This window comes from Anolis carolinensis, chromosome 3, assembly GCF_035594765.1.
Source record: "Anolis carolinensis isolate JA03-04 chromosome 3, rAnoCar3.1.pri, whole genome shotgun sequence".
NCBI classification, from domain to species: Eukaryota; Metazoa; Chordata; class Lepidosauria; order Squamata; family Dactyloidae; genus Anolis; species Anolis carolinensis.
The window spans coordinates 281,148,250-281,172,869 of record NC_085843.1 but is presented as its reverse complement, the minus strand read 5'-3'; the positions used below and the strand labels follow the sequence as shown (position 1 = coordinate 281,172,869).

Sequence of the window (24,620 nt, the reverse complement as noted above, 5' to 3'; positions counted from 1 at the left end):
TCTTAGGTGCCTCTACATAAATGTACATGGAACATAACCAAGATGCACAACTAACATCACAAAGCAAATAGGATATAATAGGTATCACTGAAACTTGGTGGGATGGGTGTCATGGTTAGAATGTAGTAAGAGGTAAAGGTAAAGATTTCCCCTGACGTTAAGTCCAGTCGTGTCCGACTCTGCGGGTTGGTGCTCATCTCCATTTTTAAGTCAAAGAGCTGGCATTGTCCGTAGACACCTCCAAGGTCATGTGGCCGGCATGACTGCATGGAGTGCCATTACCTTCCCGCCGGAGCGATACCTATGAATCTACTCACATTTGCAAGTTTTTGAACTGCAAGGTTGGCAGAAGCTGGGGCTAACAGCGGGAGCTCACTCCGCTGCCCGGATTCGAACCTGTGACCTTTCCGTCTGCAAGTTCAGAAGCTCAGCACTTTAACACACTGTGCCACCGGGGCCACTAGAATGTAGTAATAGAAGGGTATAAGCTATTTCTGAGAATTAGACCAAACAGGAAATGAGGAGGAATTTTTATATAGAGAACAAATGGACATCAGTCAATAATGTTTCGATTGTGTATTCTTGTATTGTAGGAAGTTGGACATGATTGCTTGGTGAGGTATAAGCACTCGTTGGCACACAAGGTGAAAGGCCTTTTTAATCTACAGCTCAAATGGCATTAATTCTACAGTGTAAATTCACTCTGAAATGGCATTCCAAGGGGATTTTACATGTTCACGAAGGAAGGGGAAAGGTCCATCAATGGTTGTTGACCATGGTAGCTAATGGGACCCTCCCACAGAGAAAGAGTTTATGTCTGAGTACCAGGCATCACTGTCGCACCACAGGTTAGCTTCACCTTGCTAAAGACTGCACATAGAACGTAGTCTTTTGTAGTTTATTAGGAAATAAGGAAAAGATGGTTCATAAAAGGTAAAAGTTCGGTTCCAAAAGATAGTTATAAAAACAAGGCTGCAAGAAACAAATCCATATAAACATTAAGCATGAAACAAGGTCCTTTCAAAAGAAGCCAAAGTTCCAGAAACAAGAATACATCCAGGCTACAAGGTAATACAGGAGAGCAGACTTGGTTCTTGATTCAAGCGAGGAAATTGCTTTGACAAAGATTTCCCTCTCAGCAGACTGTTTTAATAGCATAACATGAAGGCATTTCTTTGCCCTTTGACCTCCCTCTTATTTGCTATTCTGAGACTTCTGCGCAACCCCTGAAATTCCAAATGACTAGCCCGATCTAGAGAAGCGGTCTCATCGCTTTCGCTTTCAAGGCCACAGGCTTCGTTAGTGTTATCAGGCTGAGGCTGGGAACCGCTCTCTCTTTCTGCTTCTTGCACCTGAAAACCATCATCATTAACAACATCATTTCTTCCCATGGGAAAGCCTCCCTGCTCCTCATCTCCCACAGCAGGAACACTCTGCACCTGAATCTCATAATTCCAATCAGAGTCATCTTGAAACTCATCCTGAACCTGAATCCCATCATCCTGGAACTGCATCCCAGAATCCTCATCAGAGTCACACAAAGGCTGAATCACAACAATCACTGGCACCAAAAGCATGGAGAAAATGATTCCATTTCTGGAGGTCAAGGTGGAGATTGAGATGATCAAATAGTCTTGTGGTCTAGCCTCATATGTCCCTTTTCATGTCCTTAGGACCCTAGAATTGGAACTGGGTCCTCTGCATACAATCCAGAGCTGTAGCAGAGCCTGGAAATATTGCCGTTTTGGGACTATAACTCGCAGAATCCCTCAGCATATATAGCCACCGGTCATGCTGTATGGGAGCTTCTCGGTGCTCTGACAGAAGAATGATTCTGAGTTGCAAATCCCTCAACAGATGGTTCTACAGCCTTGGCATGAAGACCCCCCAAGCCAGAAAGAGACCCCCTATTTCTAAACGACTCATTCTATTATTCGATTGAGAAATTTCTCCTAATTTGCAGCCAAAATCTACTCTCCTGAAAATTAATTTCACAAAGCCGGACCTGCACTTTGGGCCACAAGAGTAATAAAGAGTACATTTCCTTCTTGTATCAAGGGTACTTGTATTTTGACAGAAAGGTGTGGGCCAACTGGGTCTTTCCGATTGAAATTATCTCTTAGTTAATGAAGCAACAAAGAAAAACCTGTTGCTGCCTCCTCTCCTTTCATCACGATCTCCGGCTCCTTCTATGCTCACTCTCTATAGGTGCGTGTAGTCATGTCAATCCGACAAATGAGTGATTAGGACAAGCTAATGCATTTACATCTTTCACTCCTGGCATTTGTCTTCACAGCAGGGGACAAGTGCATTTGATCAGCGTGTGCCCGGGTAACGTCAACCTGGCGAGTAAATGCTATTACTCTGGACGCACCACTCAGTCTTTTCATCTCCACCTCCAATGTCTACGTGCAAGATGTTGTTGGCTCCTGGCCAAAGCCCCCCCTCCCCCCAGCACAGCCAGGAAAATGAGGAGGTGGGGAAATTATGCCTATTTTTATTCACCTGCTTTGGGTTTAATCATGCCTGCTTTTTATCCACCTGCTTCGGACCTCCAACAAACTGCCAATAATGTCTCCAGCCAGATGGATAGTTGCAGATGCATCTGAGGCCCTGGATTTTGGAGGAAAGGCATCCACTGTGCCTCCACCCCATCCAGGAGAACAAAACAATAGTCTTTTTTGCTGTAAAATTTAAACCTATTTAAATGCCACCTCCAAACTATCTACCTTGGACACCAAGATACACTGACATGAACAGGTCTGTGCAGCTCTGATTTATTTGGGTTGGTTTTGTGCAGGAGATTGATTGTTTTTATCGTATCAGAAGCAACTTGAGTACATGCTGCAAGTTGCTTGTGGTGTGAGAGAATTGGCCATCTACAGAGACATTGCCCAGGGGATGCCCGGAGGTGTTGCCATCCTGCTGGGAGGCTTTTCTCATGTCCCTGCAAGCTAGAGCTGACAGACGGGAGCTCACCCTGTCTCGCAGATTTGAACCGGTAACCTTCAAGTCAGCAACCCAACCTTCAGGTCAGCAGTCCAGCTGGCACAAGGGTTTAACCCATTGTATAAGATTCATGACCTCCCATATGTACTTCCTGAGATTCCGAGAAGCAGAATATAAGACAACAGTGTGATGTAGCAGCTAAAAGAGCCAATGCAATTCTAGGCTATATCAATACGAGTCTAGTGTCTAGACCAGTGGTTCTCAACCTGTGGGTCCCCAGGTGTTTTGACCTACAACTCCCAGAAATCTCTGCCAGTTTACCAGCTGTTAGGATTTCTGGGGGTTGAAGGCCAAAACATCTGGGGAACCACAGGTTGAGAACCACTGCGCTAGACTGAAGGAAGGCATAGTCCCACACTGTTCTGCTTGGAAAAATCTTGTGCCTAATTGTAAGCACCACATTTATAGGAGATGGACAAGCTGGAAGGTGTCCAGAGAAGGGCCACTAAATGATCAAAGGTCTGGAAGCCAACCCTATGATGAGCAGCTGAGGGAGCTAGGTTTGTTTAGCTTTGAGAAAAGAAGGCTGGGAGAGAACATGAGAGCCATGTTTCAGTACTGGAAAGGTTGTCAGATTGAGGAGTGGGCCAGCTTGTTTTCTCCTGCTCTAGAGACCAGCACACAGAGCAAAGGATTCAAACTGCAGGATGAGATTCCACCTAAATTAGGAAGAACTTCCTGACGGTAAGAGCTCTTGGACAATAGAATATGCGTGGAGTCCAATGGAGTCCACCCAAGAGATGGGTGCATTTCAGTGAGTCCCACATCCCAAGCCCTATCCTTGCATTTCAAATACAGAGAGAGATTTACTAATAGGATCAAATACACCCAATGTGAGTTTCCCATATAGCATAGACCAAAATTGTTGGCTCAGAATTGCAGACCTTGGCTACGATACAGCAGAGGATTTGGGTTTTGGTGTCCAGGCCAGCAAGACAGCAGCTGTGCAGTGCAAACACTCTATTACGTGCTAATGGGAGGTGTTGTTTTTTTTCAGTGTTGCTTTTATGGCTCAAAAATTAAAAGGACAAGGGATGGGCAAGGGGCCCAATGTGTTAGGGCTGGAAATGAACCTAGGAAATGCCAGTATATACAACACCAGTTGAAAGGACAAACCATCTGTTAAAGGGACATGCAAAAGGACATGGCTCATAAGTAAAGGCATTGAAAGCCAAGTTCAGAATGCTGTTGTTAGGACATGTAAATCCAAAATAAGAAGATTACCCTCCTGCACCCTCAGTTCTCTTATTTTGCAAAGGGGGATTGCAACCTATGCTGCATCTACATTATAGGATGAATGCAGTTTCACACCACTTTTAACTGTCATGGCTATGGAGTCATGGGAGTTGTGAGTATCTTACCATTCATATATTTCTCTATTTCTCCTTTGAAGCAGTCCATGTTGGGGGCCATGGATACTTCCTGAAATGGCAGATTCCATAGTCTCACTATGTATTGTGTAAAAAAGCTATCCTAAAATAATACAGTGGGAAGGACCTCAGGGTTCTAAAAGTCCTACCTCCTGCCATGGAGAAATACACAACTAAATATCTACTCAAGGGAGGAAAAAGAAATGGTAAAGAGAAACAGAGGAGAAAAGATGACCATCCAACATCTGATGAAAGATCTCCCAAGAGAGGGGAATTCATCATCTTCAAACACTTGGATGATATGATGGCCAATGTTGTAACTCAGCTGTCATGGCCTGTTCTTCAGCAGGAGTTAGAGTTTGATTCAGAGTCTGACTCGGATTTTGGACCCATCCGGGACTTGGATCAAAGCCCAATGCCTTTGCAGGTGTCTGAAGTTGTGGAGCCTGAGAATCCACTAATTGGTGAGCATTCCGATCCTCAGTCAAGGTTGGTTTTACCAGATGTTGTTGACGCAGGGGAGGATACTGTTTTTAATCAGAGGGAATCTTTTGCGAAGGAAAGGAGTCAAAGGGAGGGGGTGAGACAGAGTTGAAGGTTGGCTCTCAGGCGCTTTAATGACTAACTTTCCCATGTGAAGTTCTGCGTCCCAACTCACATTGACTTGTAGCCTTGAGAACTCCTTATAGGTGCCTCTCTCCCTGCTCTGTTTGTGGTGACAACTTTGCCATCCTTGGGAGAGGACTCCATGTTTCAGTATCTTGCTCCTTGCCTTGTTCCCTGCCTTGTTTCCGTGCCTGGTTTCAGGATCTCCAAGTAGTGTTTGTTCCTTGTGACTCTCAAGTATACCTTGCCTTGCTAACCTCAATTCCATGATTCCTGCAGAAATTCCTGTTTCTCATGTGGATTAGAGTTTGTGGATTTGCAGCATCTTGTTCCTATTCCTTGCAACTTCTGACTGACCCTGTTTGGATGGCGTTTATGGACTAACTCTTGACTTCTTGTTGGAACTAATGAGTTCCATTTGTGGATTACAAGTGAGAGACTTTACTGGATTTGATTTGAACAGTTAAAGACTTTCTACTTTGGACTATTCTTGATATTGACTTTATACGTTACCTGCTTACATATGTATATATATTCTTCAATAAACAGCTTTGCTGGTGATACTGGCTCCAGTGTGGGGTGCCCTCACAGCCTTGGGGTGTAACAGTCAACTTCACTGGATGAGCGCACAGGAATGAATCACTTATATAATGCATTTTCAGGCTAATTGTCATGAAAAATACCAATGGGTGGGTTTGGGGTAAGGCTGTAAAAATATGGCTAGGGATTGAATGGAATCCCTGGGACACATTTCCTCTGCTCCATGGTTCAAATTCCTATTCAGCCATGAAACCCACTGGGTGTCCTTTGGTGAGTCACACTGTCTCATCCTCAGAGGAAGGCAATGATAAATCTCTTCTCAATGAATCTTGCCAAGAAACTCTCGTGACAGGCTTGCCTAAAAGTTTCCATAGGTCAGAGACACATTGAAGGCACACAGTAACATCAAGAGCACCCATTCCCTATTCCAGTGTAGAAAAAGTGTTAGCTTTGGGGGTGACTCTGATGGAACTTCGGATGGGTTCTGTCCTCAACTAGGAAGGCATCTCAGTGCTTTTCTGTGCTTTGAAACACCTTCTGCTGGCTTTGCCTTTTGATGTGCTGGGCCTGATCCAGTCCCAATCCTACAGCATTCTACTTACCATATATACTCGAGTACAAACCGACCCAAATATAAGCCGAGGCACCTAATTTTACCACAAAAAACTGGGATAACTTATTGACTCAAGTATAAGCCGAGGGTGGGAAATGCAGCAGCTATGGGTAAATTTCAAAATAAAAATAGATACCAATAAAATTTCATTTAACTAATCAAGGCATCAGTAGGTTAAATGTTTTTGAATATTTACCATATTTCAAAGAAAAACAATAAACTAGCTCTATAAGTGGAAAAGTAGGGGCAACAAAAACAATATGGTATCAACAATAACCTAATAATAATAATAATAATAATAATAATAATAATAATAATAATAATGATAACAACAACAACAACAACAACAACAACTTCGTTTGGATCCCACCCTATCTCCCCATGGAGACTCAGGCCAGTTTCCAACATAATAACAGGCAAACATTCAATGCTTATATAAATAATGCAGAGCTAGATATAGATCTACAATTATAGACACTAATTTCACATATGCATTTCCCCCTGAAATGTTTGCAAATCCCCTCTCTCTGTGTGTGTGTGTGTGTGTGTGTGTGTGTGTGCATTTCCCCTACAATATTTGCAAGCTATATATATATATATATATATATATATATATATATATATATACACACACACACACACACACACACACATATATCTATCTAGACATGTCTATAGATATTTGTGTATTCATTTCCCCCTTGTAATATTTCCAAGCCCTATATATAGGTAGGTAAGAATATATTTATATCTATCCAGACATCTCTCTTTATATAGATATTTGCAGAGACTTGCAAACATATGAGGGTAAATTCATATATAAAAATAATGTATATGTATGGCTACAGATACACAGATCTATATGTATAAAGGATTTGCAAAGACCTGCAAACATATGAGGGCAAATTCATATATAAAATTAATGTATATAGATATATACACATATAAAGGTACATAGAGATGGCAAAAACTTGCCAGGGGTTAATGCCTATATATCTGTAAGAGAGTTTAACCAATATTTCAGGGAGAAATGCTTTCATAAGATTAATGAATATATATTTTTCTTCTTCCTGACTTGCAGGGTGTCTTTCTCTTTGCAAAACATTACCTTGATTAAGAGTGAGGGAGGCTTTGCAAAAGAAAACACACTGATAAGGGAGGAGAAGAGAGAAATAGATCACATATTGCAAGCAATAGCCTGCAGGCTCTGTTCCCGGCCTTGACCCGATTATAAGCTGGGGGAGGCTTTTTCAGCTCATAAATAAGGGCTGGAAAACTCGGCTTATCTTCGAGTATATACGGTACCTGGTGGAAGATGAGAGCCTGGCTGATGTAGCCCCAGCTGCTGCTTGGCGAGAGGTAATGGAGAGCCACGAGGAGGACCACCATGAAGACCACACTGGCAGAAGCATAGATGGGGCTGATGAGGAAGACCATGATGACGCAGCCCGCGATGCCCAGCACACACGTGTGCCAGGTGAAATACCGGAAGGTGGGCCTGCAGGAGGAACACAAGGGGGTGTTAAGAAGAGGTGGACCTGGTTGGGCCGTCACAGTTCAAAGGATTCACAAACTCTCCTTGCTAAGTTTCCATTTCATTGGATAATCCGCACTGATGGCATCAAGAGGTGCCCATGGGTACCATATTAGAGGGAAAGGCAGGATAAAATGAAATAGAAATGGGAGTCCAGCCAAGTTTGTAGGAAATCATCCTGACTGTGCTTTAACCTGCACTGTCCCAGAAGGCTCACAGCTGGTTAACGATGTTTAAAGACAATGAAGATGAAATACCATTACCGTTGCCCCAAAGGAGCCATTAGGGGAGTCCAATGCACTCACTTCCAACCACAAAACACTGGAGTAGATAAAGAGTTCTCAGATTAATGTATTGCCGAAGTTCTCAGATTGCTTTTTCTAGGGCTGTTTTGTGCAGTTCAAAGCAGACGCATGCCGGTGCAGAGAAAGCACACGCAACAGAGAGACACAAAATTGGTCGGCTTTCCGTATCCACAGACTCTGTATCCATGGATTCCACCATCCATGGCTGGAAAATATTTAAAAATAAACCCCCAAAGCAAACATTGATTTTGTATTTTATATAAGGGACCCTATTTCACTATTTTATTATATATAAAGGAACTTGAGCACCACAGATTTTGGTATCCACAAGAAGACCTGGAACCAAACCCCAGCAGATACCAGTTTCCCAATTTATTCTTTTTACGGGGGATATATTGAATATGCACTTTTTCAAGCAGTGATTGGTAGGGATTATTTTAAGAAACAATTAGTTTCATAAGTGTGTGTGTGTAAGAGAGAATGTGCTTTTTACGTCACTCGCTGATTTATGGTATCACTGTATAGGAAGAAATTCAGCAGATGTAGCCTTATGTTCTGTTATAATGTTGCTGTTTTTATTCTGTTGTTTTATGTATCTCAGTGTGATGCCTCAGGCACCTTTGGGCCCTGACCCTGGGGTCATTACTGACCAGGACGAAGAAGACTTTGGTTTTCTCCCACGTCAGCAAGATTCAACTCCTTTCCAGATGCCTTCTGTTGACATCTCCGAGCCAGAGCCAAATAAAGATGCTCTTGAAACAGTGCCAGCTCTCCCAGATTCTCCTGATGGGTTAGTGTTTGATCGCAGGGCTTTTTTGAAAACAGAGAGATCGCAGAGACAAAGCTTGAGGAGAAGCGCCAGATTAGCGGAGTGTGGTGACTATGGCTAAGTCCAGTTCTCTTGGGAAGAATTTGGGAGTCAGGCACCTGGCGCGGTGACTATGACAAGCTCAGTTCTCTTGGGAAGAATTTGGGAGTCAGGCACCTGATTTGGGGGAGCTTATGAACTTCAATAAATGTATTGTGCTGGGAGCCTCCCTTCGCGGTGTCAACTTTACTTCTGACTGAGAAGCATCATCGTCTCTAGCTTTTGGAATCCAAGTGGCCTGAAGGTGCACTTACTCTTGAGTAGACTGGGCGCCGGTCTACCTCCTTGCCCAAGTTTGGACTGCGTTTCAGCTCCAGCTCCTGCCTTGCCTTGAACTCCTGCCTTGAGACTTTTACTCCAGAGAACTCATCTGTGCTACCTTGCTCCTTTTTCCCCACTCAATACTCAAGCCGAGTTTGAGTGTGTTTCGGTTTCTGGACTTTGGACTTTAATATTGGACATAAGACTTTCACTTATTGGACTAATTTTGATCTTTCCTGAAAGGTCAATTGCTTATTCAACTTTGCTGCTTATTTCCTTTTGGAACTTTATTTGCTTTAATAAAGATATTATATTGTTATTGGCCTCTGTGTTGGTTTTCAGTGCTCTCGCTGCCTAGGGGTGTAACACTCAGTGTGTTATTTTAATTATGTTGGTTGGGCTCATCCCCATGTAAACTGCCCCAAGTCCCTTCAGGGAGATGGAGGCGGAGTACAAAAATAAAATTGTTGTTGTTGTTTGTTGTTATTGTTACTACTACTACTACCTAACTCCTAAACAAAAACACAAAGCAAAATGTAGCCTTCTAGAACACAGAATCATAAATCCAGAAAATTCTCGTTTGGTCCAATTGCAGTTGCTCGTCTGATGGTTGTCCTATTCTGAAGGGATCAGTGCTGTAATGCATTTTAAAATTGCCTCTGCAATTGTGCCATTTATATTTGAGGTTCTGCACCATTTGTATTTTAAAGCACACAAATGCTTTAATGCAATGCTCCACCACTCACTCCTGAGGTATGAATTCATTCATGTAATAGCACTAAAAATGCTCCAGATTTTTATTGATCAGCAACTTCTGTGTTTATTAAGAATGACGGGACAGAGGGTTCAAATCTTTATTCAGTCATGCAGCGTGCTGAGCATTTTAACATCTTTCAAACTCCACATCAAGGCTATTAGGATGAAATGATAGAGCAGAACTCAATAACATTATTGGGGTTGTTGTATGTCTTTTGGGCTGTGTGGCCATGTTCCAGAAATATTACTCCTGACGTTTCACCCACATCTATGGCAGGCATCCTCAGAGGTTGTGAGGTATGGAAAAACTAAGCAAGGAAGGTTTATATATACAGTAGAGTCTCACTTATCCAAGCTAAATGGGCCGGCAGAAGCTTGGATAAGCGAATATCTTGGATAATAAGGAGGGATTAAGGAAAAGCCTATTAAACATCAAATTAGGTTACGATTTTACAAATTAAGCACCAAAACATCATGTTATACAACAAATTTGACAGAAAAAGTAGTTCAATATGCAGTAATGTTATGTTGTAATTACTGTATTTACGAATTTAGCACCAAAATATCACGATATATTGAAAACATTGACTACAAAAATGGCTTGGATTATCCAGAAGCTTGGATAAGCGAGGCTTGGATAAGTGAGACTCTACTGTATCTGTGGGAAGTCCAGGGTGAGGGAAGAACTCTTGTCAGTTGGAGGCCAGCGTGAATGTTCCAGTTAATCACCCTAATTTGTTGTTGTTGTGGTTGTTGTTGTTTGGATAACTGCACTCAGTTCATGCTGACTGGGGAATTCTGGGAGTTGTCCAAAAAAGGAAGATTCCAAGTTTCAAGGTAAATTCCAGGAAAGGAAAGAAACTAAGCACTGCATTTGTTTAAGTGACTTTAAAAGATCCCTAAATCCCTGAAGTTTGATGAAAAACGTCAAATTTCTTTCTTGCTAAAAAGTCAGTTCTACCCATGAGATCTGCAGGTATTCTTTTGGGAAAGTCTTTGGATTATTCCGAAATGCCTGGTTTGCTTTTAATTTTACTTTGAGGTTGGGGCGGAAGGCAGAAAAGAGGAAACAAGCTCAAGGGCCTTCAATGCTTTCGGGTTTGCTAACAAGCTGCTGGATGCGCCCGATTCAGAGGAAGCAGTGGGAGCGATCAGTCAGCTGGGTGCCAATGAAGAGCCTTTTGGATACAACTTCATTAAATTGTTCTCATCTAACCAGCTGCCTTATCTATATTGCTTGGGAAGATTTTCTCTTTTCCCTCCCATGCTAATCACTCCACTAGTTACTTTGCTGTTTTCCGCACCATTCATGCATAACCAAACCCGCAAGCAACAAGGGCACAACGCAAAGGGGAGGAAAAAGATGTGGAGATGGAACCGCCCGCCTTTTCTTGCCTCTTCTGCTGCAGAGAGAAAAGGTGAGGGATGACAACGCAAATTGTGGTTAAGTGTGTAATCGATGTGTATAAAATGGGGCTTTCTCCTGGGGCGAGGCAGCAACCGGCAGCACACGTTACAACCTTGCACTGATATTAACCCTCACACCTTGCCTAATGGCATAGCTGCCAGGCGGGTTTTCCTCTTCTCCCAGAAAATAAAAGGAGAGGTTAAATGGAAGGCACAGGTTGAGCATCCCTGATATGATATGCTTGGCACCAGAAGTGCATGGATTCCCAATTTTACAAACACACACACACACACACACACACACACAACATTGTGCACACAACATTGTGCACACAACATTCCGCCCTAACCGCAAAATACACCATGGAGATGGGACCCATGTCTAATCACAAAAGTCAGTCATGTTTTGTATACATCTGATATACTTACCCTGTTTCCCTGGAAATAAGACATCCCAGAAAATAAGACCTAGTAGAGGTTTTGCTAAATTGCTAAATATAAGGTCTCCCCCAAAAGTAAGACCTAGCAAAGTTTTTGTTTAGAAGCATGCCCAATGAACAGAACACCAGAGTATGCGGGATTGGTAAATGTACATACCATAGAGTGTTGTACATGGAAATAATGGTAATAACAAGAAATTCTTGATAGGATTCAGTTTGTCTGGTTATGCTGGTTTGTGATGACAACTACTGTACAGTATATAATGTTCATTTTTTGTTCAACAATAAATGTGAATTCTTCTTCATGGAAAAATAAGACATCACCTGAAAATAAGACCTAGTGCATCTTTGGGAGCAAAAATTAATATAAGACACTGTCTTATTTTCGGGGAAACACAGTAGAATCATAGAATCATAGAATAGTAGAGTTGGAAGAGACCCCATGGGCCATCCAGTCCAACCCCCTGCTAAGAAGCAAGAAATCGCATTCAAAGCACCCCCGACAGATGGCCATCCAGCCTCTGCTTAAAAGCCTCCAAAGAAGGAGCCTCCACCACGGCCCGGGGGAGAGAGTTCCACTGCTGAACAGCCCTCACAGTGAGGAAGTTCTTCCTGATGTTCAGGTGGAATCTCCTTTCCTGTAGTTTGAAGCCATTGTGCCGTGTCCTAGTCTGCAGGGCAGCAGAAAACAAGCTTGCTCCCTCCTCCCTATGACTTCCCCTCACATATTTCACGTAAGAGTAGTCTCTTTGGAGCCAGGTAAACTCCATTTGCAAAATTTGCATAGGCGTTTCAGGTTTGACAGCTTTAACTGTTCACTTTTCAACATCTCTTTCTACAATTATATTTCATTTCAGTGTTATGTAAACAGCCCAGCAAAATGATGGAAGAGTGATATATTATTTTTAAAAAATTATGATAAAATGCAAAGACCAGAAATACCAAGTGAAATAGATCCAACAAACCCTCAGATATATAAAACTGAGTCTTAAGGTTTTCCCAGGAATATTGGTCGGCTGATGCAGGCCAAGATCCAATTGGCTTTTTTTTTGCTGCCGCATGACAATGTTGGCTCATGTTCACCTTCTTCCCCACAAGGACACCAACATCTTTTTTCACACGTACTGCTGTCAAGCCAGGCATCCCCATTTTGTACCTTTGCATTTCCTTTTTTCTGCCTTAGTGGGGTATCTTGCATTTGTCTCTGCTGAACTTCATTTTGTTAGTTTTGACTAATCATCTCTCTAATATGTGAAGATTGTTTTGAATTCTGCTCCTGTCTTCTGGAGTATTGCCTATCCCTCGCAATTGGTCATCTGCAAACTTGATGATACCATGTTTCCCCAAAAATAAGACAGTGTCTTATGTTAATTTTTGCTCCCAAAGAGGCCCTAGGTCTTATTTTCAGGGGATGTCTTATTTTTCCATGAAGAAGAATTCACATTTATTGTTGAACAAAAAATGAACATTATATACTGTACAGCAGTTGTCATCACAAATCAGTATAACCAGACAAACTGTGAATCCTATCAAGAATGTCTTGTTACTACCATTATTTCCATGTATAACACTCTATGATACGTACATTTACCGATCCTGCATGCTCTGGTGTTCTCTTCGTTGGGCATGCTTCCAAACAAAAACTTTGCTAGGTCTTACTTTCAGGGGAGGTCTTATATTTAGCAACTCAGCAAAACCTCTACTAGGTCTTATTTTCCGGGATGTCTTATTTTCGGGGAAACAGGGTAGTACCTTCTAACCTTTCACCTAAGTCAGTGTGGTCCAACCTGCGCCCATGGACTGCATGTGGCCCACCAATTCATTTTTGTTGGCCCTTGCCCTTCTTAATGGAAAAAATATTTTAATTATGTAATTAAATATTAATATTTTAATTATGTAATTCCATGTTAATTATGTAATTCATTTTCTTTCTGGCCCTCACATTCCTATACTAAGGTTTGATTGGCCCTTGGGTTACTAAAGGTTGGACCCCACTGACCTAGGTCATTAATAAATATATCAAGAAAAACCAGTTAAAATCATCCATGCCCTTGTATTTCTAATTTCCATGTATGGCTGTGAAAGCTGGAATGTAAAGAAAGCTGATAGGAAGAGAATCATTCCATCTTAAAAGCGGTGCTGGAGGCAAGTTCAACGAATACCATGGGCCACAAAAGGGACAATTTAATGAGTCCAAAAGCAAATGAATCCTGAACTATCTCACTAGAAGCAACGATGACCAAAGTCTCAACATATCATAGGATTATGAAATAGTTGCATCTATCAAGTAGGAAATAAGGTACCACTTATAAAAGTGGGGAGGCAAGTTTAACTAATTTATGACATTGGAATGAGGAAGTGCCGTCAGAGTGGATGATGAAGCAGCTGCTCCCCCCTGTGGCCAGAATCGAACATCCCCTCAGGAGAAGGTTAAATTGCTTCTGTGTCTGTCTGTCTGTATGTCTCTGTCTTGGTTCGATGTGTTTATGGGCATTGAATGTTTGCCCTATATGTACATAATGTGATCCGCCCTGAGTCCTCTTCGGAGTGAGAAGGGCGGAATATAAATACTGTAAATAAATAAATAAATAATAAATTATGTCATTCATTGGAAAAGATTATAATGCAGTAAAAAAGAGGGAAACCACACTGCAAATTGACTCAGTCCAAGAAGCCACCTCCCTGAGTTTGCACTGTCTGAGTTGTTGATGGAGACAATTGGAAACCATGAAGCAAAGTCAATTCCATGGCAAATAACATCCCCAATCATGGGACTCCTGACCTTATCTGTATGCCTGTGAGAACAGAATGTTATTGCTTTGAGATGGAGGAGAATATATGTTTCTTGAAGTTAGTGCTTTTACTAATCTTTTTTGATGGGACATGTCCAAAGCTGGGCTGTTAGGGTACTCACAAAAGGCATGACTTGCAGATGAAGTAGTTGCAGAAACAATGGTGCCTGTGTAAGAGAGATTCCTTCCTCCTGCTTGCCTCTCCTTATATACAAAGCTGAAATGGCTCCCCATATTTCTTCTCCCCATATTCTGGCTTCATGGGATTAATCAGTGCTCAAGTGTGCCCCGTCCGCAATGGCGCCGAGCCCTTCCCATTTCTCTTGCCAAGAGAAGTGTAGAAGAAGAGACGAGGGAGGTCTAGATTCAATTACTTCTTTTTGGAACGCTCAGCCCCTGGCAAGATACGGTCCCATTTGTAGAGAGTGTTAAATAACTATCAGTAGAGATGAGAACATCATTCAGGGTGATAAGAGGGAAAGCTGAAGGCTGGTTAACACAATGTGGGCGGTTGGGAGGGGAGGGGGACCGAAGAAGCACAAGGCAGAATAAAATGCATCTTTGGATAGGATGGACCACAGTGGCTTAGGAAGAGACCCCAAGGACCATCCAATCCAACCTCCTGCCTGGCAGGAATACACAATCAAAGCACTCCAAAGAGACAACCATCTGACTTCTGTCTGAAAATCTCCAACAAATTCCAAGGCAGAAGCATATTCCACTCCTGAACAACTCTTATGTTGAATCACTTCTTCCTTCAGTTTGGACCCATTTCTTTCTATAATTCTACATGAGTATATACAGTGAACTGTGAAATCAACAGAGTGGAAAAAAAAACTCAGGCTGGGTGCACAAAACAGCTGCAACAAATCATTTTCCCCATCTGTCCTCCTTTCCCTCTCTTAAGAAATAACTTTCTAACTCTTAGGTTGCTGTGAGTTTTCTGGGCTGTATGACCATGCTCAGGGCCCCCTGGTGGCACAGTGTGTTAAAGCACTGAGCTGCTGAACTTGTGGACCAAAAGGTGCCAGGTTCAAATCCGGGAGCGGAATGAGTGCTCACTGTTAGCCCCAGCTCCTGCCAACCTAGCAGTTCAAAAACATGCAAATGTGAGTAGATCAATAGGTACCGCTCCAGCGGGAAGGTAACAGTGCTCCATGCAGTCATGCCGGCCACGTGACCTTGGAGGTGTCTACGGAAAACGCTGGCTCTTCAGCTTAGAAATGGAGATGAGCACCAACCGCCAGAGTCGGTCACGACTGGACTTAATGTCAGGGGAAACCTTTACCTTTACCTATATTCAGTATGCTGTGAGATCAACAGAGTGGGAAAAAACTCAGGCTGGGTGCACAAAACAGCTGCAACAAATCATTTTCCCCATCTGTCTTCCTTTCGCTCTCTTAAAAAATAACTTTCTAACTTTTAGGTTGCTGTGAGTTTTCCGGGCTGTATGAGCATGCTCCGGGGCCCCTGGTGGCTCAGTATGTTAAAGCACTGAGCTGCTGAACTTGCGGACCAAAAGGTCCCAGGTTCAAATCTGGGAGCGGAACGAGCGCCTGCTGTTAGCCCCAGCTCCTGCCAACCTAGCAGTTCGAAAACATGTAAATGTGAGTAGATCAATAGGTACCGCTCCAGCGGGAAGGTAACAGTGCTCCATGCAGTCATGCCGGCCACATGACCTTTGAGGTGTCTACGGACAATGCCGGCTCTTCGGCTTAGAAATGGACATGAGCACCAACCCCCAGAGTCGGTCACGACTGGACTTCATGTCAGGGGAAACCTTTACCTTTACCTTTATGAGCATGCTCCAGAAGCATTTTATTCTGATGTTTCACCTACATCTATGGCAGGCATCCTCAGAGGTTGTGAGGTCTGTTGGAAACTAGGCAAGTGATGTTAATGTATCTGTGGAAGGTCCAGGATGGGAGAAAGAACTCTATGTTGGAGGCAAGTGTGAATGTTGCAGTTGGCCACCTTGATTATGACTGAATAGCTTTGCAGCTACAAAGCCTGGTTGCTTCCTGCCTGGGGGAATTCCGGCCATGAAATCCTTCCACAACTCACTGAACATTTCTAGACCTTGTTGCTTCAAAGTTTGCAAAAGTGCTGCATTTTGGAAAGGGAAGAGAAGACAAAGATTTTCTGCAGTGGCAATGGACCCCAGTTTTCGGCATACCTGGTTGCTGTTTCATGATTAGCAAAACAACAATAAAATTTATTGCGGGGGGGGGGGGGGATGCAACACAAAAAATGGATTATGCAAAATTGCAATAACGTCTTAACTATGTAAGATAAACAAGCTGGAATTTTGTTTGGCACAGAATTTGGATTACATGGGTGCAGCATTTTAATCCTCACTCCTCCCCATGTTCCTCTGGCAACAAACAAGACAGCTCTGTTCCATTCAATCCACTTTTGGAGCTGGCACGGCCTGTGCCTAGAAGCGGATCCCCTCCTCTTTTCATTCCTCAGGCATCAATATCCAAACTCCTCCAGGCCTCCTTCCCCTGCTAGTGACAGGGGTTTGAAAATGGTTAATTATCAATTAGCATCCACTTAGAAATCAGTGCTTGTACAGTCTGGTTTGGGGGCCAAAGGAGAAACATAAAGACAAGGGGCGCTCAAGAGTTCCATTTTCGAGACTGTTTTCATGCGTTACACTACAAAGCATCTCCTGAATTTTTGCCACCCTTGGAATGTAAATGTAGCCTTTTTTATGACTAGAAGGTACCTGGTTTGTTGTTTTTGTTGATGTTGAATCTCTCCAACTCCCTTGCCACCATCAAGATGTAACTGTATGGTATTTGCTGTGCCATGGGCTCATGATCGCTGGATTCAACACAATGCGGTTTCAAATATACTCAATACATTTGGCATGGACCATGCAGTTTCAAATATACTCAATATACTCAATACATGTGGCATGGACCAAGTCAGCAACCTGCCCACTTCTGTTGTGTTGGTAAGGGTCCTTCACAAGGCATTTTTACACCATTTTTAATAAGGATGTGTAAGCCTTTGTTGTATTCAAGGTCTACCGACATGCCAAATTCTTGGGGATCAGTCTCTTGTGAGCATGGTGGGTATCAACTCTTCCTTCCTGAACCAGATCAAGAAATATGGGATTTGTGGATATTCTGTCCTGAGACAAAATGTAGGTAACATTACTGGATTCTAGGACACATTCTGGACTGCTGGGTCTTAAATATTTGGCTCTTCTCCGCTGCCCATTCCCTCCATCCCCATCAGCTCTGCCTCTCTTGCCTTGTCCACAGTTGTGTCTAACTTTAAAAACTAATCCAAAGATCTGAAACCTTTGCCAATCTACTTTAGTCCTTCATCATGTGCGAAAAGGCCCAACGGTGACGACTTGGGTCAAAGAGGGCAGGAAAGGAATGGCTCCCATTTGCACTTCAAACAGGACAGGTGCAATCTCTCTGCAAGACGGTAGGAATGGAAGCCGTTAACTGTTTCTTGGATCATTTACAAACCAAACTCCCCTGCTCTCCTGGAAGCGAATGCTACTTAAATATCTTATCAAAAGCTCAATTCCCAATTCCAGCTGCCTTGTTCCAACTCCGCACAGTTATTTGATGCCAATAAAGCATTCTTCCCCCTGTGACAAAGCCAATGAACTAACTCTGAATTCATGTTTCATGTTTTCCAGACACCGCATCATTCAGGAGCATAGATGTCATACTCTACGGAGGAGCTTGACTTTTGCCCTCTTTACAAAGTGGCAGGACAAACATATTGACTACCTGTAACTTGCTCTTGGAGTGGTCATATTGAGGAAAGAGGAAAGCAACAATTACCGTCCGGTCAGCCTCACGTCGATACCAGGCAAGATTCTGGAAAAGATCATTAAGGAAGTGGTCTGCAAACACTTAGAAACAGATGCAGTCATTGCTAATAGTCAACACGGATTTACCAAAAACAAGTCATGCCAGACTAATCTGATCTCTTTTTTCGACAGAGTTACGAGTTGGGTCGATACAGGGAATGCCGTAGATGTAGCGTACCTGGATTTCAGTAAGGCCTTCGACAAAGTCCCCCACGACCTTCTGGCAAACAAACTAGTAAAATGTGGGCTAGACAAAACTACGGTTAGGTGGATCTGTAATTGGCTAAGCGAACGAACCCAAAGGATGCTCACCAATGCGTCGTCTTCATCTTGGAAAGAAGTCATGAGTGGAGTGCCGCAGGGTTCTGTCCTGGGCCCGGTTCTGTTCAACATCTTTATTAATGACTTAGACGAAGGGTTAGAAGGCACGATCATCAAGTTTGCAGATGACACCAAACTGGGAGGGATATCCAACACTCCAGAAGAAAGGAGCAGAATTCAAAACGATCTTGACAGACTAGAGAGATGGGCCGAAACTAACAAAATGAAGTTCAACAGGGACAAATGCAAGATACTTCACTTCGGCAGAAAAAATGGAAATCAAAGATACAGAATGGGGGACACCTGGCTAGACAGCAGTACATGTGAAAAAGACCTTGGAGTCCTCGTGGACAACAAGTTAAACATGAGCCAACAATGTGATGCGGCTGCTAAGAAATCTAATGGGATTCTGGCCTGCATCAATAGGGGAATAGCATCTAGATCCAGGGAAGTCCTGCTCCCCTCTATTCTGCCTTGGTCAGACCACACCTGGAATCACACTGTGTCCAATTTTGGGCACCACAGTTGAAGGGAGATGTTGACAAGCTGGAGAGCGTCCAGAGGAGGGCAACTAAAATGATTAAGGGTCTGGAGAACAAGCCCTATGAGGAGCGGCTTAAAGAGCTGGGCATGTTTAGCCTGCAGAAGAGAAGGCTGAGAGGAGACATGATAGCCATGTACAAATATGTGAGGGGAAGTCATAGGGAGGAGGGAGCAAGCTTGTTTTCTGCTGCCCTACAGACTAGGACACGGAACAATGGCTTCAAACTACAGGAAAGGAGATTCCACCTGAACATCAGGAAGAACTTCCTCACTGTGAGAAAGGCTTTTCGACAGTGGAACTCTCTGCCCCGGACTGTGGTGGAGGCTCCTTCTTTGGAGGCTTTTAAACAGAGGCTGGATGGCCATCTGTCGGGGGTGCTTTGAATGCGATTTCCTGCTTCTTGGCAGGGGGTTGGACTAGATGGCCCATGAGGTCTCTTCCAACTCTACTATTCTAAGATTCTATGATTCTATGAGTGCCTTTCCTTTCTTATGCATTCCCTAAGTAATGAACAATGAGAAGACTTCCTAAATTGTTTTATCTGAGATATGCTGAACAAAAGCACCCACCTAATATCTAGGCTTTGCATGGCTAAGTGAAACTGATGTTAATAGAGAACCCTATTGAAAGATTTGTGGGAAGATTTGAAATAACTGGCTTGCTGAGTAAAATCTGACCAAACAAACACAAGTCAAATATATGGTCCTGGCCAAAGCAGAGCAGATAATATGGATGACTGTCCAAAAATGGATTCAATGAACAAAATCTAGCTATCAGTATTAAAAAAACCCTCTAAAATCAGAACAGTAAATAAAGAACAACACTCTGAAAACAGAGAAATTCCAGACATCAAACAATCAGGGACAGATAACACCTCCAAACAAAGGAGTCTCCCAGACAGGAAGAAGCCAGGCCTTGAGGCCACAGGGCCATCAAATGCTAATCAAGATGATTAATTACAACATCCATGCCTGCCTCCAACAGACAAGAGTTCTTTTTCCCACCCTGGACCTTCCACAGATATACAAGAGCTATCCAGAAAGTAGATTACATTTTGGAATTAAAAATGAACAAAGAATAGGAGAAAACATTTACCATATGCAGATGAAAGCCAGACCTAAATACCACTTCTCAACATAGTACACATTGAAATCTAGGCACTTCTCATAGCAATAAAAAGGTTTGGAAAGTCCTTCCCCACCAAACTTTGCCGCTTGACTTGCGTCCTCAACCTGGCGGGCGTCCCTTCCCGCAGCTGCGCATGTGCATGCGCTCAACTTTCCCCAACGCTCGTCCTGGATCGCTCTTCTGTTTTGCAAATGCTTGCAAGGAAGGTTATGGTGACCGTTTTTTGGGACAGGAAAGGTGTGCTTCTTGCAGAACCTTAGAAGAGTGATCCAGGACAAGCGTGGGGGAAAATTGAGCGCATGCACATGCGCAGCTGTGGGAAGGGACACCCGCCAGGTTGAGGACGCAAGCCAAGCGGCAAGGTTTGGTGGGGAAGGACTTTCCAAACTCTTTTATCGCTATGAGAAGTACCTAGATTTCAATGGGGTCTATGTTGAGAAGTGGTATTTGGGTCTGGCTTTCAACTGCATATGGTAAATGTTTTCTCCTATACTTTGTTCATTTTTAATTCCAAAATGTAATCTACTTTCTGGATAGCCCTCGTATAAACCTCCCTTGCCTAGTTCCCAACATACCTCACAACCTCTGAGGATACCTGCCACAGATGTGTGCAAAACATAGGAGAGAATGCTTCTGGAACATGGCCTTACAGCCCGAAAGACTCACAGCAACCCAGTGATTCTGGCCATGAAAGCCTTCGACAATATAATGGATTCATTGTCCCTCTCCCTAGCCATGTCTTGAAGAAATCTTTCGGTCCATAAGCCCCAAGAGAGTGAAAAGATAAACTAATGAACTGAAAAATACCAAAACACCAAAAGTTCCTCTCCTACTACAATGGCAAACAAAAACCAGTGTTTGGTAGTAACACACAACTTGTAAGCATGTGGATAGTGGAGTGGGGTTTCTGCCAAAATGCAGCTTTACAAGCTTTGGACGATCTCCATCCAGAATGATCAATACATGTAAGTCACAGGGACCATGAAGAAGAATGGAAGACGAGGGCAAAGGCTAGAAAGCTTTAGCTTCCAGGAACTGAACTGCACCATCTCTGTCCTTGGTGCTGAAGACCCTCTTCCTCATCTGTTCTCTTCCTTTGGTGACCTCAAAAGCAGGACTCTCTGCTAACTTACGCATATAGCCTCATCCTTAAATAACACAGCAGTAGTACCAACAGAGAGTACAAAACACATACTGGCGCACTCTGGATTCAAATTAAGAAGCTTAAATTAGAAGAAAGAGTAGTAGGTTACATTTGGCTTAGAGGAAGAGAAGACTGAGAGGTGTTATGACAATAATTTCTTGTTCTAATGCCTTCACCTGCAAAACCATTCTATATCTCAGGGTGCATCTGCACTGCAGAATTAATGCAGGCTAATGCCACCTGAACTTCCACCACTCAATGTGATGGAATCCTGGGAGTTGTAGTCTGGTGAAGCACCAGCAAGCAGAATCAATGGAAAAGCTGGGTTGTTGTGTGTTTTCTGGGCTGTATGGCCATGTTCCAGAAGTATTTTCTCCTGTCATTTCATCCACATCTACCATGTTTTCCCAAAAATAAGACATCTCCTGAAAATAAGACCTAGTAGAGGTTTCGCTGAATTGCTAAATATAAGGCCTCCCCTGAAAGTAAGACCTAGCAAAGTTTTTGTTTGAAAGCATGCCCGGTGAACACAACACCAGAGCTTGCAGGATCGGTAAATGTACATACCATAGATTGTTGTACATGGAAATAGTGCTAGTTACAAGAAATTCTTGATAGGATACACAATTTGTCTGATCATGCTGGTTTGTGATGACAACTACTGAACAGTATATAATAAATGTTCATTTTTTTGTGGTTCAACAATACATGTGAATTCTTCTTAATGGAAAAATAAGACATCCTCTAAAAATAAGACCTAGCACATCTTTGGGAGCAAAAATTAATATAAGACACTGTCTTATTTTTGGGGAAACACGGTAGCAAGAAATTCTTGATAGGATTCACAATTTGTCTGATCATGCTGGTTTGTGATGACAACTACTGAACAGTATATAATAAATGTTCATTTTTTTTGGTTCAACAATACATGTGAATTCTTCTTCATGGAAAAATAAGATATCCCCTAAAGATACAACCTAGCACGTCTTTGGGAGCAAAAATTAATATAAGACACTGTCTTACTTTCGGAGAAACATGGTATGGCAGGCATCCTCAGAGGTTGTGAAGTATATTGGAAAAACTAAGCAAGGAAGGTTTATACATCTGTGGAAAGTCCACGTGGGAGAAAGAACTCTTGTCTATTGGAGGCCAGTGTGAATCTTGCAGTTAATCACCTTGATTAGCATTAATGGCCTTGCAAGGGAATCCTTTATTCAGAGGCGTCAGCTGCCCCTGAACGACTCATGTCTGGAATTCCTCTGTTTTCAGAGTGTTGTTCCTTATTTACTGTTCTGATTTTAGAGTTCTTTAATACTGGTAGCCAGATTTTGTTCATTTTCATGGTTTCCTCCTTTCTGTTGAAATTGTCCAGATGCTTGTGGATTTCAATGGCTTCTCTGTGTAGTTTGACATGGTGGTTGTGAGAGTGGTCCAGCATCTCTGTGTTCTCAAATAACATTCTGTGTCCAGGTTGGTTCATCATGGGTGACTTCTCTGGTTGAGTTAGTCTGCAATGCTTTTCATGTTCTTTGATTCCTTGCTAAGTTTTTCCAATATACCTCACAACCTCTGAGGATGCCTGCTACAGATGTGGGCAAAACGTTAGGAGAGTATACTTCTGAACATGGCCATATGGACTGGAAAACACACAACAACCCTGTGATTCTGGCCATGAAAGCCTTCGACAACACAATGGAAAAGCTCATGGCTATGAAGCCCCTCTGACAATCCAACAGCCGTCCAGCCGACTCAGCCTTTGGTCCTAGAGACACACGGGGCTGTCTTTGACTGCTTTTTCCCAGCAGCCGGCATTCGGAGCAATATATCAAAGCCCTTCTTTGTGATTTACAGAGCGTGGCTACAATATAATCACAAGTCGGCAACAACGTACTGAACAGATTTACTTCTCCTGAGCAAATATGTCTCCGAGTAATTCATTACCCAACGGGATGCTGGCTCATCCATTTAATACCCAATAAGGATGGACTTCACAACTCATCTCCAATTCCATGTCCAACGGGACTGCCACTTGTGACTTTATCATCCGGACCCTGTCCAATGGGAGAAGTGCAGCCACTCCACATCGATCTGACGTCCAACGAAGGGAATGGCTTGGGATCCGCCACCCAACAAGGGACCGCGCTCGCAATTCACCATTAAGTGATGCGCTTTGGGTTTATGGTAGCCGAGATTTACGGCTTATAAACAAGTTATTATCCAACACGTTTCAGCTCATTGAAAAACAGAACTACCGGTCGTAAACAATTCATTATCCACTGTGTTGCCAATATCTAGGGAGGCCAAAGCTGCCGTGAATCAAACGAGGCCAAGTGAGATCGGTAAGTGGGAGGGCTCTGGGGAGGGGTCCCAAAGAAGGAGGACCCCAATGCAAGGGAAATATCCCCACCAGCACTTTCTCAAAGGCTTTAGAAGTGCATTCCCTGCATTAGCAGGGGACCGGACTCAATGAAATTATACAGCTTTATGTACATCCTTGCAAAGGGGAAGAACATATCCAGGCATGGGCAAACTTTGGCCCTTCAGGTGTTTTGGACTTCAACTCCTACCATTCCTAACAGCCTCAGGCCCTTTCATTTTCCCCCTCAGCCGCTTAAGTGGCTGAGGGGGAAAAGGAAGGGGCCTGAGGCTGTTAGGAATGGTGGGAGTTGCAGTCCAAGACACCTGACGGCAGAGGTTTGCCCTTGCCTGAACCTTTTGTTTGAATGGCATTGTGCTTCCCCATTTGAGATGTCATCGACTCAAGGATTTCTCACAGATTCTCTCAGAATGCCCAATTACTCTATTCTTTACTCCCTCCATTCTCAAACCTAATCTGGCATCTCGGGAAAACTCCCCAGTTTCACAAGGGAATTTAGGAGCTGAGGGAGCTGAGCAGGGAAAGGAAGGGGCCTGAGGCTGTTAGGAATGGTGGGAGTTGCAGTCCAAAACACCTGGAGGGCCAAAGTTTGCCCATGCCTGGTTTAAACAGAGATTGGATAGCTATCTGCCAGGAGGGCTTGGATGGTGTGCATGGCTGAATGCTTTTGGACTGGATAGCCCTTAGGATCTCTTCCAATGTGATGATTCTGTCATCCTCTGCAACCTAACCACTTTTTATTAAAGAATCAAACAAAATAA

The 24,620-nt window shown here is 43.1% G+C and overlaps 1 protein-coding gene across 1 annotated transcript in view; it reads right to left on the bottom strand.

Moving 5' to 3' along the window:
* Positions 1–24,620, bottom strand: part of LOC100565784 (solute carrier family 12 member 9) — a 170,614-nt gene that overhangs the window by 19,223 nt on the left and 126,771 nt on the right. The window contains exon 10 of the mRNA XM_003225491.4: positions 7,444–7,636. Coding sequence (XP_003225539.1) covers positions 7,444–7,636 — 193 coding nt within the window. The remainder of the gene's footprint in view (positions 1–7,443; positions 7,637–24,620) is intronic.